This window comes from Rhinichthys klamathensis, unplaced genomic scaffold, assembly GCF_029890125.1.
Source record: "Rhinichthys klamathensis goyatoka isolate OS25496 unplaced genomic scaffold, OSU_Roscu_1.1 h1tg000820l_1, whole genome shotgun sequence".
In the NCBI taxonomy this organism is placed as follows: domain Eukaryota; kingdom Metazoa; phylum Chordata; class Actinopteri; order Cypriniformes; family Leuciscidae; genus Rhinichthys; species Rhinichthys klamathensis.
The window spans coordinates 275,790-290,334 of NW_026607206.1; the positions used below are offsets into that span (position 1 = coordinate 275,790).

The following is a 14,545-nucleotide window of genomic DNA, read 5'->3' on the forward strand; positions in this document are numbered from 1 at the left end:
CTTCAAAAGATGGATAAAACTATGATCCTTCATCTGTTTGTGCATGCAGAAAGGCATACGCAGATCTAGATATGATATACTGATTACATTTTGCATTGCCGAGAGTATAATTTCTCAAATGGCAGTGCATGTGTCAAACGCACAGCACAAACTAAATAAACGAGAGCAAAGAGTTAAATATAAAAGTAAATGATGAATAGACTAGATGACAGGCGACCCTCTGTTGGAATACGAACAAATCCCTAAAGAATTCAGGTGAGGTCTTGCAAAACTAGAGGGTGAAGGAATGTGGAAATACAACTCGGCATGCTGTTATTACTGAGGGTATAGAGAGGTGAAAGCAAGAGAAAGAGAGTAAACCACAGATGAATCTTCCTGCAAACAGGTTAACTCAGACAAACATGGTGAAAAATAGCTGTAAAGATCATATTCACTCACACGACAACCTTAAACCCCTCAATCTTCAAGACTATTAGCTTTCAAAGCGGCAGCAGGTGTACAGATCTGAGATCACTTTTAGTACTACATGTATTTATAATGGCAATAAATGCAATGCAAACTTCTATTTTCAAAGTGCAGAACACAACACAACAAAAAAAAGTTATTGCTCCATGATTTTATCAACAAATGTGATCCCAAATGTCACAAGTGTTTTGGAGCGAAAAGTTGTGTAATATTTACTTTACTAATATTTAGAGCTGACATAAAATGCTTGAGCTAAGTGGACAAGTTCTTTACGTGCAATAATTCACCAAAAACTATATTAAACAGCTTTTTTTTTTTTGCTAATGCATCTTTATGATCTCATATTTGTACTTTTTAATCATACTTGCATGACCATTTCAAAAGAGTGAAGGCAGAATAGACTCAAAAATCTTAAAGAAAGTGCTTTAATTTTAACTTAAAATCATGATGTTGATTTTGATGTAATGCATCAACTACCCGAATGTAAACATCATGTTCCAGAAGAAGCACTTTCCATGTTTGCATTGCATTTAAAGTGCATATACATAATGCATCTCCTGCACTCACCCGAGTCGAGAATAAATGAGGCCGAAACACAGGAGCACGTTAAAGATCCACAAGCGCAGGGGTCTGACCATGATGTCCATTCAGTGCAGAAATCCACCTCACATCGGCCACACCGGTCCACCTGCGCACGCAAACACACTGTTTCGGTCTCTTCGACGGGTCTTTCTGATTCCCTGTAAAGTTAGAAATCTGAGAGCCATAGTCAGGGTTCAGATCAAGGATGCTTTGCCGTCCCGTTCTCGGGTTTGAAAGCAAGATTGAGGGTTTTACAAACGCTGTGTTTTCAAGGAGGAGCGAATTGAATGTTTTCAGGTGAACCTGCCGTGAGCGTCAAGTTCCTCCTCTCTCTCTGTGTCTCTCTCTCTCTCTCTCTCTCTCTCTCTCTCTCTCTCTCTCTCTGGTGGAATGCCGACGGTTTTATGTTCCAGGCTCATCGACTGCTGCTGGTTTGTTAAATTCTTTCCATTTCTCCGCAGGTGAAAGTCTAGGCCAGGTAACTCAAGCTTTATCCACGCCTCCTCAGCTTTACACTCACAGATGAGAGCGTTTTACAGGCATGAAACACGTGCTTTGGCTGCGCAGACCGCAAATGAAAGGCTTCGAGGCTCAACCCTCTCTTTTCATAATGAAATTGGCTGTAAGTCTATTGCACAATCAAGTGATCATTCCATGCATACGTTTCACGGTTGATATTTCATGACTCCGGGGAGGCGGGAACTAGATTTTATTTCTTGATTCGGTGCCTTTACACATTTAAAGATATTTTGTGGATGCAAACTCCATGTTAAGCAAATGCATTTGAACCAGTTGTTGATTTTATGGATGAGATGTTTAATATCGCAATCTTTTTAGGTTAATTGGGCAGCAAAGAAACTCGTTTCTCCTGAGAAAAAGACCTCATGTGTGTCTCCTCGAGATCTCAACAATGTTCCTCAAGATCAAAAGTTATTCAAAAAAGCATTAGCTCTGTAATCGTACTGTACGTCAACAACTGAGTTGATTGAATTGTGCCTGTTTTTGTGTGTTCCAATGTTAGGAGAAAAATCAGAGGAGAAAAATCAGAGAAGAAAAAAGAAAAATCACCAAATCTGCTTATAAGAGGCTGATAAGAGATTAAAAAGATGCATATTTATATAACTTAATAACTCAAGCAGTTGGAGATTTAATATATCAGTTGCATTTTAGATAAGTAAACTACATAAAAGCTAATATGTATATATATATATATAAGCTAAGTTCATATCTATGTTCAAGTCAACTATCATGTGGTTTCTGTACAGGTTCAGCAAGAGATTCAGTGCAGTGAGAAAACAACACTCCCCCTTGTGGTGAAGAGCAAACATCTCACTGCAACCGCCCAGGATTACACATATGATTTCACTGGATTATATGGAGTACATTTAATAAGCATATTCTGAGAAACTAATACCCTAAAGCTTATAATTAATACCCAGTGTTCTTAGTAGAAAAACGTTGCTGGGGCAACACGAAATTTTCAATTCTACATGTGTTCATACTGGTTTTGGGTGGTATTGTGTGTGTGTGGCAGCTGGCATGCCTACAACACCTGATAACCAACAATTGAACCAGTTAACAGTAATTTTTAGATGTATGACTAGCGGTAATGCAGTAATTCCAGCAAAGCTGTGAATTTCTAGTCATGCAGAGTTTTCTTTGAGGGCGCTATTTTAAATCAAATCAATGTTAAGAAACAAGCCTTAAAATACTTTTAAAGAACAGGAATGATTTTCTTCCTCTGTATTTTCGTCTTGTTTTTCAGGATAAATATCAAAACTTTCCTAAATCAGTTTACTTAAGAAACTTGGATATTAAGTATAGTTTTCTAAAATAATTTATCAAAATTAAGTGAGTTTATGCTTAAAACTAGAATAAATATCTGCCAGTGGGGACAGAAAAATGGATTTTCCCTTTTCTTACCCCGTTGGCAGACATGTGTCTTTTTAAGCGTAAAGTTACTTCATTTTAATATATTTTTTAAAAAACAAGACTTAATATTTGACTGCATTTTACTTCTCAAGAAAAAGTATCTTGATTTAAGAATGTTTAGATATTTGTACATTAAAAAAAACAAGACAAGAATACTAAGTAAAAGCCTGTTCACCAAGAAGGATAACTATAACGATAGAGAAAATGAAATAAATATAAGTATAATGTAAATTCATAAGTCGACAGCATTGCTGAGTATTTTTTCCTTAAAACTGCAGTGAACCAAAGACTGCAGTCTCAAAAACACGGTTTGAAATCGCTGGTGTTTCTGACGTCACAAACGACCTTGTAACCAATCAGATCAACGTGTGATCGTCAACCAGTGGATCTCTGAGCTGAGTGAGTGAGTGGAGGCGGGGCTCATTTGCATATTCATAGAACTGCGTATACTAAATGAGGCAAGGGTGTAGAGTTACATTCAAGATATTTAAGACATGACTTCTTTTTTATTTTCAAGGAAAAAACTTTAAATATGCCATTTTGGTGATCAAAGATGAGTTTTAATAGATACAATTGACTAACAGGGGAACTTTGTCCCACTTGCGCTTGTCCATATAATGGCAGTGAATGAGACCTGCTTAAAAATACGTAAAAGTATCACAGAATGATGATTTCAATGATTCCAAATGTTCTGGGGTTTTATGATAGGGTTTGGTGAAAATCAAAACCAAAATTTCATGTATTATTTAACAACATTTTTGACCTTGGCCATTGGTCTTGTGTGCTAGACTGCACAATTTTGTTAAATAATACATTAAATATTGGTTTGTTTTTCACCAAACCCTATCATAAACCCCCAGAACACTTGGAATATACGGCATGTTTTCTGACGTTTAAAATTCTCCTTTTGGGGTCCATAAAAGAAAGAAGTTCACACAGCATTACAACAACACCAGGGTGAGTAAATTATTTAATTGAAGATCTGATTTAATAAAGTAAATTATTGAATTGAATTACCTAATTTTCATTTTAGAGTTAACTATCCCTTTAAGAAAATCACGTTTTGCCGTGGCAACATGAACTGAACTATAAAGGCTCAACAATATGCAAAATTAACTTTTTTAAATAAAAAAATGCAATGCTGTATATATAAAATCCCTCAAATAAAGGTAATTCAAAGATATTACTGACTTGTACAGCATAGAATTAGACCACAAAACGGCTTTAGAAGTAAATAGTACTTGCATATTAATATATCATTGAACATAAACCAGAAACATCTGACTTGAGGAAAAGTCTCCATTTGCTCTCCATTGAATCTGAAACAATTGAGACATCAAGAGATTGTGAGGCAAAAACCGAGGCCTGCAAATGTAAACGTGGCGGCACACAGATGGACACACACACACACACACACTTATGAAGTAATGATTCTCCAGTACTTCCTGTTAATGGCACTAGTATGTCACTCATCTGTTCAGATGGTTCATTTTTGTTGACAGAGAAAACCCAACAAACCACAGAAATGCTTTGTTCCTTGACATCCCTTCTTTTACAGTTTTAAGAGCGCACTTCAAAACAAGCTCACAGTTACACCAGATGGTCGCTTGACGGATTGAAACTCAATATAAAGTCGCTCAGGGGGTGATTGTTGCGGCGAGGCGGTGTTTGAAGCGACCGCATAAAACCATGCTCTTGTTTGTCACCATGGCCGTAATTTTTTGATTTAGCTCCATTAAAATGTTTAAAGGACAACCAATCTGCTGCTTTTATGAAATCCAATTGTCAGGATGGCATGTGTCACTGTATTTTCACGCCACATGTTTGTGTGCGTGCAGACGGTTTTGCGCTTTATTTGAGGCGAATGCGTTTCCAAAAGGACTTCAAAAAGGACAGAGGATGATGTCATATAAAGACAAACAGGTCGAATGCACACAAATTGCTTCTCCATGAATGGCTAGCTTAGCCTACAGTAGCTTTGCGAGTAGCTATTAAAGATATTGTGTTATAAACGTAGGTTATAAACTCGATGGGAAATTCCCCTATGCAACAAAAACCGCTATTAAAAACAAACACTGTTAACTAGCGCTTACTCTGACGCATTGGCTCTGTTACAAAACCTTAATCAAAGCATGCTCGAATTAATTCAGTTTTCCCAATATTGTATTTTTATTAGGGATGCACCGATATTCAAATTTTGGCTGATACCGATAACCGATAAATCTTTGTATTTGAAAGCCGATAACCGATATATATCGGCTGATAAATCTAAACCCAAATTTTTATATCATTTTGAGAGCCTGATTACAAAAACAAAACCCTCACCATTAAAATCCACCTCCCAAGCTCACAAAGCTAACGTTCTCATTATAGTTTTTTATAGCCGATATGACAGACTGTTGCACTGAACTGTATTTTCCTTTTTTGAAGTGATTCCAATCATATTTCAAGCAATTCAAAACCATCATGTTGATCAGTGCGCATCTTTAGTGTCTCAGCTGAAGGACATAATCTATTATTTATCAGCTTTAATATATCAGCCAAATTTTATTATCAGGCCGATAACGATAACATTTAGGGTGTATTCACACCTGCCTTGTTTGGTTCGATTGAATCGAACTCTAGTTCGTTTCCCCCCTTGGTGCGGACCTTTTGGGCAGGTGTGAATACAGCAATCGAACTCGGGTGCGGACCAAACAACCGAACCCAGACCCAGCTGAAGAGGTGGTCTCGGTACGCTTCCAAACGAACTCTGGTACGGTTCGTTTACGGTGTGAACATGAACCGACCCAATTGCAAGAAAGCACTGCGCCTTTGAGTTAACAGGCTTCCGTAGTCGGAGATTTTGGCATAATGGTTTGTGTTATTGTTGTTTAAGTGCGAAAGAGAATTCCATTCCGGCGCCTGTCTGGCCACACGATACTGTTGCGCGTCTTTCTACGCGTCGTGTGTGTGCATCACTGGAATGGAATGAATGAATGAGTGTGTGCATCAGGACATTCAAACACAGAGCGTTCTCTTTAATCTAATCGCGCATAGATGCAAAAAAAGCTTTTGCAGTTCATATAATGTAACGATAGTTACAATACAAGGATGACGCTGCGTTAAACTGGACAAACTTAAATCGCAAGCGTTAACATTGACAGCACTTGTTAGCAGTAGCCTATATACAATAAGAATCTCATTATTTGAATGTGTGAACATAGCGCCTCTCTATGAATGAAAACTTTATACCTTATCCGTCTTCTGCGCAGTTTCTTCATATTGCGTTTAAGTACAGAATAACACAAAATTAGTAAAATAACAAATATTGCAGTACGAAATATCTCCATGCTGAGCCTTTTTTGCACTTCCTGATTTCCCTACTTGAGAATCCTTGTCCAATGAATGGACGACCTTAGCACACATGTGGTTTTGTTTACAAATTTTGGTTCACTTCCAAAAAGAGCAGTGTGAAAGCGAACCATACCAAAAAAAATAAAAAAAATAATTTGGTCCGGACCAAAGCAAGTGAACTATCGGACTTTCCTGGTGTGAATACACCCTAAAAATTAACATATATCATCCGATACCGATATGATGGCCGATATATATCGTGCATCCCTAATTTTTATGCTTATTAGAATTTGAATAGCATTTCTTGCAACATTCTGATAGCAAACACTATTGAGATCAATGGTGAAATCTTCTGTGCATGTCGCACAATTTTCTGCCTGCTAAGTGTTCCAGATTGATCACTTATGCCTGGTTTAGACGAAGGGAAGACGCAGATATTTCCCTGCGGTTTGGCCTCTCATTTACAGGAAAACCCCGTTTTTATCACAGAAAACGATTATTTCTAAAAACTCCGGCCAAAGTGGAGATTTCTGATAACGCTGGTTATGTGTGGCCGTGTCGACTGGGAGAAACGGGGGTTTAGGTTCTCAAACGTCACATTATGCGCCAGAAAATGCTTCACGTCATGTGAGCGCCCAGTTTGGCAGGGTTGGTGTAAATGACAACTTTTTTGAAAACGATGTTGTGTGTACGATGCTATTATTGAAAACGGAGGGGGGGAAATATTCGTTTCTCTAAATACCCGGCTATGTGTAAATGTGGCCTTACTGTATAAGGTTTAATTTCTGATGCCTGTGATCCATTCCGGTTATGATGCATTGCAGTCTTATAGTACGTTTACACAACAACAATGTATGTAAAAAAATTCACGTTGCATTTTTCACGTACAGACGACAACATTGTCAAAACGATCACGTTCACGCGGATCTGCGAAAACGACTAGTAGTTTCTTTACAAAGTGACATCGCCACCTACTGGCCTGGCATGATTCATGAATAATACAGCATTTTTAGTCGTTTTCGCATACACGCCATTTTCTAAAATTTGCGTTTTTGTAGTTTACACGAAGACGATAACGATATAGTTTTCAAAATCTTGCATTTTGAAACATGTTTTCAAAAGTTTGTGTTTTCAGGTCCCCCAAAACTCCATCGTAGTGTAAATGAACGGCCAAAACGAACAAAAGTTGTCCATTTTTAGTTGAAAACGGTGTCATGTAAACGGCCCCTTAGAAAGTAACTGCCTATGTAGACACCAAACTAGGTTTTAGAACAAAGCCAAAATATTAAAGTCAGCATGAAAAAGGAAGTTGCACTAGTGTTTTCTTCCCCTTTTGTGACGTATATCTGAGTGAAACGCTTCTGGAACAAGAACAAATGTGGGCGGGGCTTGATTTTGTCTGTGGGGAATTGATTGGATGGCTGTGGTTTGCTATTGGTGGATCTCATATGAGTGACAGGTTGCCCCGCCCTCGAGAAGAGATGTCTCTGTTATAGAGGGAGGGGAATTTATTCTGATGTAAGATTACATGAGGCACATTGTACTTATTGCTAGAGTAACAAACAGCACTAATAAACGACAAGATGAATAAAAACGGTCCTGAATACCAAACCATGCGAGTCAGTGAACTGATCAACCTCTATTTACTGTAAACGCTAATAGCTGAGTTTACACAAATGTCCTGTGGAAAACCACACTTTGACTCATTTCATTTGTCTTGAGTTAATTTATGTGTATCTAGCGCAGGCAGATGACACAACTGACTTGGGCAAAGCAGAGGAGTAAAGACGGTGATTTACCAGACTGTCATTAGGTCAGGGTTTGGCTGGTTAACTGTTCCCGTTAGCCGCCCTCAGCATGTATATGTGCCGCAAAAGTGGTTGGTTTGCAATTACACAGATGCTTCACCAGTGACCGAACAACTGTTATTAGGATAAATTGGAATGATTTCCTTACTTATGTTTTTGTCTTTTCCAGTACAAATATCTTAACATTCCTAAATTAAAATACATTTAGTTGAGAACCAAAAAAACTTAAAGTATTATAACCCTGTTCTAATGTTAGCTGCACGATTAATCGTTTAAAAATGGCAATCTCGATTCAAATTTGTGTCTATTAAACCTTTGACAAAATCACACCGCGATATTACAATTTTTGAGAGCAGTTGTCATGTATGGAAGCTCGTTTCCGCCACAGAATGAAAAATAAAAAAGGTAATTGCGACTTTTTATCTCACAATTCTGACTTTTTTTCTCACAATTCTGACTTTTTTTCCTCACAATTGCGAGACATAAAGTCAGAATTGCGTGTTATAATGTCAGAATTGCGAGATATAAAGTCAGAATTGATTGATATAAAGTCGCAATTGCAGGTTATAAAGTCAGAATTGCAAGATATAAAGTCAGAATTGATTGATATAAAGTCGCAATTATGTGTTATAAAGTCAGAATTGCGAGATGTAAACTCGCAATTGTGAGGAAAAAAGTCAGAATTGTGAGATAAAGTCTCAATTCTGTCTTTTTTTCTCGCAATTGCGACTTTATTTCTCATAATTGTGACTTTATTTCTCGCAATTGCGACTATTTCTCATAATTTTGACTTTATATCTAGCAATTGTGAGATAAAAAGTCGCAATTTTTTTTTTTTCATTTAAACAAAATTTAATTATTCAGTGGCGGAAACAAGCTTCCATATGTTTAGGTATGAAACAGCTTTACATAGAGTATTTTAAGCCACACGGTATCATTTTTTCTGTCTTATAATAATTTAAATTGTCACAGAAGTACTGGGATAAAAGGTCATAGTTCGGATATGAACACTGTAGCGATCAAAATAGAGTAAATACAGAACCAATATAGCAACACCCTAGATGAACCGCATTAACACCCTGGCAACCACATAACGAGCTACAAAACACTCAAAAACACCTTAGCAACTGCATAACAACATTAGCAACTGCATAACAACACCCTGACAACCCCACCATAGCAACTGCATAACAACATTAGCAACTGCATAACAACACCCTGACAACCCCACCATAGCAACTGCATAACAACATTAGCAACTGCATAACAACATTAGCAACTGCATAACAACACCCTGACAACCCCACCATAGCAACTGCATAACAACATTAGCAACTGCATAACAACATTAGCAACTGCATAACAACACCCTGACAACCCCACCATAGCAACTGCATAACAACATTAGCAACTGCATAACAACATTAGCAACTGCATAAAACACCCTGGAAACCACATAACGAGCTACAAAACTCTCAAAACACTGTAGCAACTGCATAACAACACCCTGGCAACCACACAACGAGCTACAAAACACTCAAAACACCGTAGCAACTGCATAACAACACCCTGGCAACCACATAATGAGCTACAATGTGCAAAACACAAATGTCAAAAATAGCCACACACACACACACATATATATATATATATATACCTATTTACAATACCCTAGCAAACGTTTATCAATTCCCTATCAAACAACTAAAAAAACAAGTAATTTTTCTCACTTAATTTTCTTAATTTTTTTAGAAAACAAGACATAATATCTTAGGTCATTTAGGATCACAACTAAATGTATATTGATTTAAGAATGTTTAGACAAGACAAAAAAAAGCATTTTTTTGCAGTGTAACAGATACTTTCTCCAGAACTCCTTGAGACAAATGTACTTCATATCTGTGATGCTGTTCGTCATCATAAATAATACCCCAGTACAGGCCAGAAAAATAACACGCATATATTGGCGATGTGGGTATTTAAGTCTGTCATTGCCAGTAACTAGACTCTCCGGTTTTTGACCACTAGATCGCCATCAGCGCTAACCTGACGTAATTCTCCTTCTCCTCCTGAGCTTGTAATAACCAGCTGAACGCTCCCAATAGAGTCTCCTTCCTTGCATTTCCCTCATTCTCTACTGCTGGGTTGTTTTAACCCAATTTTGGGTCAAATATGGACAAACCCAGCTGTTGGGTTAAATTTATAAATTGCATTTTTATCCAACATGTGGGTTTGTCCATATTTGACCCAAAATTGTGTTAAAACAACGAGTGATGGGAATCCTGGAGTACAGAGAAGTTAACTAAGCTTTTTTCTGTTTTGGCGAAGCGACGTCTTTCTGTCTCTTTAAATATTATTAAGTACTCTTGACCAATGGCTAAATAAAATCAGCCAGTGGGCAAGGTTGTGTTTGTGTAGGAGCTGGTTCAGCTGGAAGGCCCTCTCCCGGACAGGGAAACCGATTTATCCGGGATGCCAAACCCGAGAGAGGCGTATCGGTTTGCCTCTGGTTGTCCACGGCTCGAGCCCTTACAGGCCAAACAATCCTAATAAAAACTGCATCGCCATTGATAATTCTCATATTTAGGGCTGGAGATCTGAACCAACCCACTTACTTTAAGCTTTAAAGGTGCTATATGGAACTTTTCTTCTAAAATGAATCCTTTTTTTATTGCCTGTGTGTGAAGGGGTTGTAATCACACATTACAATGATCCACTTGTCGGGTTTTGCTATTACCTCTGAGGCCAGTATTCCTATTTCTATGTGAAGTCTCCGGGTCGGATTTACCGCGAAATCCAACGGATGTGACGTGCATGCGCGCTCCCGAGCCTCTCTCCTTATATACAGTCTATTGTAGACGGTCAGGGAGTTACGTCCGGTTAAAGGCGCACGTTTTTCGGCTTATATCTCAGCCAATCTTTGATCAATATTCCCAAGACTCTAATCGTTCGTAGTGCTGGACGGGGCCTTTCGAACGAGCCCACCCCCGAGGTCCAACTCGCCCGGCTCCCCGAGTTATAGCCGTTCGAAATCGGGGGTCCCAGCGAACGGCGATCCGGTAGGGGGCATCCCCGAGGCCCGCCACTCTAGCGTTCGGGCAAGGGTTCCCCTGGGACCTCCTCCCCCGAATTTGAGCTCTCTGGGTCTTTGCGTTCCAGAGATACGAGCGATTTTCTTCTGAGATCGTGACGTCACCGGCGTCCCCAATTTTGCAGCGCGCCCGATGGTTTTCTGCTAATATCTCCGCGAAAACACCACCAAAAACTATGGAACTTATATGGTTCTTTTCAGCTCGACTAGATGGTCCCAACGAGCTCGGTGCTCGCCGAATCCGTCTAGTATTCGCCGAGATATTTGCGTAATAGACGGTATTGTCTATGAGTTTGAGCACGAGCGCTCTTGTAAAATTTGGTTGCAATCTGAAACATCACCACTAGAGGCCGCTAAAAGTTACGTAGAGCACCTTTAAAGGGGTCATTTAATGCCATTTTTGTAAAAGCAAGTATGATTCTTTAGGGTCTAAATTAAAAGTTTGTAATATACTTTAATTAAAAATTCTCATTAGTATTGTAAGAAAACAGTTATTTTACCTGGTCAAAAACAGCTCTGTTTTCAGCACGCCGTTTCAGTGCATATGCCTTTAAATGATAATGAGCTTTGCTCACGTTACACTCACTTCAGTTGTTCTGGAGGTTCAGCAGGAACACGAATAGCTGGTACCGATCCTTTTTTCATGAGCAGCTTCTTAGCAAAACCACCTTGATACTGACCCTCGTTTATAAAGCAGTCTGGTGAGAAATGATTCGCGCAAACATGAGAGCATTGATGTTGCTCGTGGGGAATATTCCCTTCGAAAACAAACTCAGCCACTGCGTCTTCAGCGGTTCGGATTTAGGAACATTAAAATGACTGCTGTGTTCGTTGTTACACCCAAGAACAGAACACCACAATCGCCTAGACGCCATTCTGCTCATAGACAGTGCTCCAGCATATCAACAATGACCGCGCCAGTCCGCGCAGACTATGATTGACAGCTGGCTCACGAGCGAGGGCGGGTCTGTGTTGAAACGCTCCTGTCAATCAACAATCGTGGGAGGGGCGTGCGAGCGTGTGACGTCACAGGGTCGAACGGCTCGATTTGAGGCAGGGGAAAACATATAAGGAGATTAAAACAAAACCACTGGATGGATTTTTATCATTATATGATGGTTGTGTACAAGCACTGCCAACACACATTTCAGTTCAGTCAACTTGTAAAAGTGCATGTACCATTATATGACCCCTTTAAAATTCATAGGCATGAATGACTCCTCAAATCTAGTGTGCTCAAATTTCACCTGATAAAACAGGTGAGATAAAATCCCACAGAGCACTCGAGCATCAAAGTTGCATGAGTGAGAAGCACTGTTTACCATGGAAGCTTGTTTCCGCCACACAATAAAAAATAAAAAAGGTAATTGTGACTTTTATCTCACAATTCTGACTTTTTATCTCAGAATTGCGTGATATAAAGTCACAATTGTGAGTTATAAAGTCAGAATTGCATGAAATAAACTCGCAATTATGACTTTTTTCTCGCAATTGTGAGCTTACGTCACAATTCTGATTTTATAAAACGTGATTGTGAGTTTATATCTAGCAATTTTGATTTTATAACACGCAATTCTGACTTTATATCTCACAATTCTGACTTTATATCACGCAAGTCTGAGATAATTGCAAGATAAACGTCGCAATTATCTTTTAAATTATTTTATTCGGTGTCAAAATAAAAGTCCCGCACAACATCCAGAGAGGCAGGACATAATTGACGGGATAAAGTTTCGGCAACCAGAAAAATGGTCGTAGGGGAACTTTTATTTCTATAACTATGATGCAGTGGGTCTTTACACCTGGTCTTTTCGTGATCTTGCCAGTGCTAATGCCGCTCTTTCTCCTATTGTGTTCTTTGATCTTGAAATTAGCTGATGATAAATAAAGTGTTTTCATTGACGTGAACTCCGTTATGTTTGCATATTGCACAGTAATTGAAGATCAGATTTAGGGGCTGTTTACACGACACCGCTTTCAACTAATGCCCCGTTTACACGAAGGGAAGACGCAGATATTTCCCTGCGGTTTGGCCTCTCATTTACACGAAAATCCAGTTTTTATCACAGAAAACGATTATTTCTAAAAACTCCGGCCAAAGTGGAGATTTCTGATAACGCCGGTTATGTGTTGCCGTGTCGACTGGGAGAAACGGGGTTTTAGGTTCTCAAACGTCACATTATGCGCCAGAAAATGCTTCACGTCATGTGAGCGCCCAGTTTGGCAGAGTTATGATGGCGCTCGACGGCGTATTAATGCGGGTGGATGTAAACGACAACTTTTTTGAAAACGATGCTGTGTGCACGATGTTGTTATTGAAAACTGAGGGCGGGGGGATATTAGTTTCTCTAAATACTCGGCTATGTGTAAATGTGGCCTAAAAACATACAACTTTTTATGCGTTTTGGCCTTTCGTTTAAACAACAACAGCATTTTGGGGGCCTGAAAAAATCAGTTTCAAAGTGCAAGTTTCAGTGTAAACAACAAAAACGCGAATCTCTGAAGACGATGACGTCATGCACATGCATATTACGTGTTCAGCAGTGACGTGCGGTCTGGGTAGGCAAACTAGGCACTGCCTACCCTGCCAAAATTCAAAAATAAAAATGTTTATTAAATAAAAAACTTGTATTTGTGTTTTTACTGTTTATTCTTGTGATTTATACACTTACCTAAAGGATTATTAGGAACACCATACTAATACTGTGTTTGACCCCCTTTCGCCTTCAGAACTGCCTTAATTCTACGTGGCATTGATTCAACAAGGTGCTGAAAGCATTCTTTAGAAATGTTGGCCCATATTGATAGGATAGCATCTTGCAGTTGATGGAGATTTGTGGGATGCACATCCAGGGCACGAAGCTCCCGTTCCACCACATCCCAAAGATGCTCTATTGGGTTGAGATCTGGTGACTGTGGGGGCCATTTTAGTACAGTGAACTCATTGTCATGTTCAAGAAACCAATTTAAAATGATTCGAGCTTTGTGACATGGTGCACTATCCTGCTGGAAGTAGCCATCAGAGGATGGGTACATGGTGGCCATAAAGGGATGGACATGGTCAGAAACAATGCTCAGGTAGGCCGTGGCATTTAAACGATGCCCAATTGGCACTAAGGGGCCTAAAGTGTGCCAAGAAAACATCCCCCACACCATTACACCACCACCACCAGCCTGCACAGTGGTAACAAGGCATGATGGATCCATGTTCTCATTCTGTTTACGCCAAATTCTGACTCTACCATCTGAATGTCTCAACAGAAATCGAGACTCATCAGACCAGGCAACATTTTTCCAGTCTTCAACTGTCCAATTTTGGTGACCTCTTGCA

The 14,545-nt window shown here is 39.2% G+C and overlaps 1 protein-coding gene across 1 annotated transcript in view; it reads right to left on the reverse strand.

The window, feature by feature from the left end:
* wnt7bb (wingless-type MMTV integration site family, member 7Bb) overlaps positions 1–1,614 on the reverse strand; it is a 43,393-nt gene extending 41,779 nt beyond the window's left edge. Inside the window, exon 1 of the mRNA XM_056243656.1 lies at positions 1,033–1,614. Coding sequence (XP_056099631.1) covers positions 1,033–1,112 — 80 coding nt within the window. The 5' untranslated portion in view covers positions 1,113–1,614. The remainder of the gene's footprint in view (positions 1–1,032) is intronic.
* Between the last annotated feature and the right edge of the window lie 12,931 nt (positions 1,615–14,545).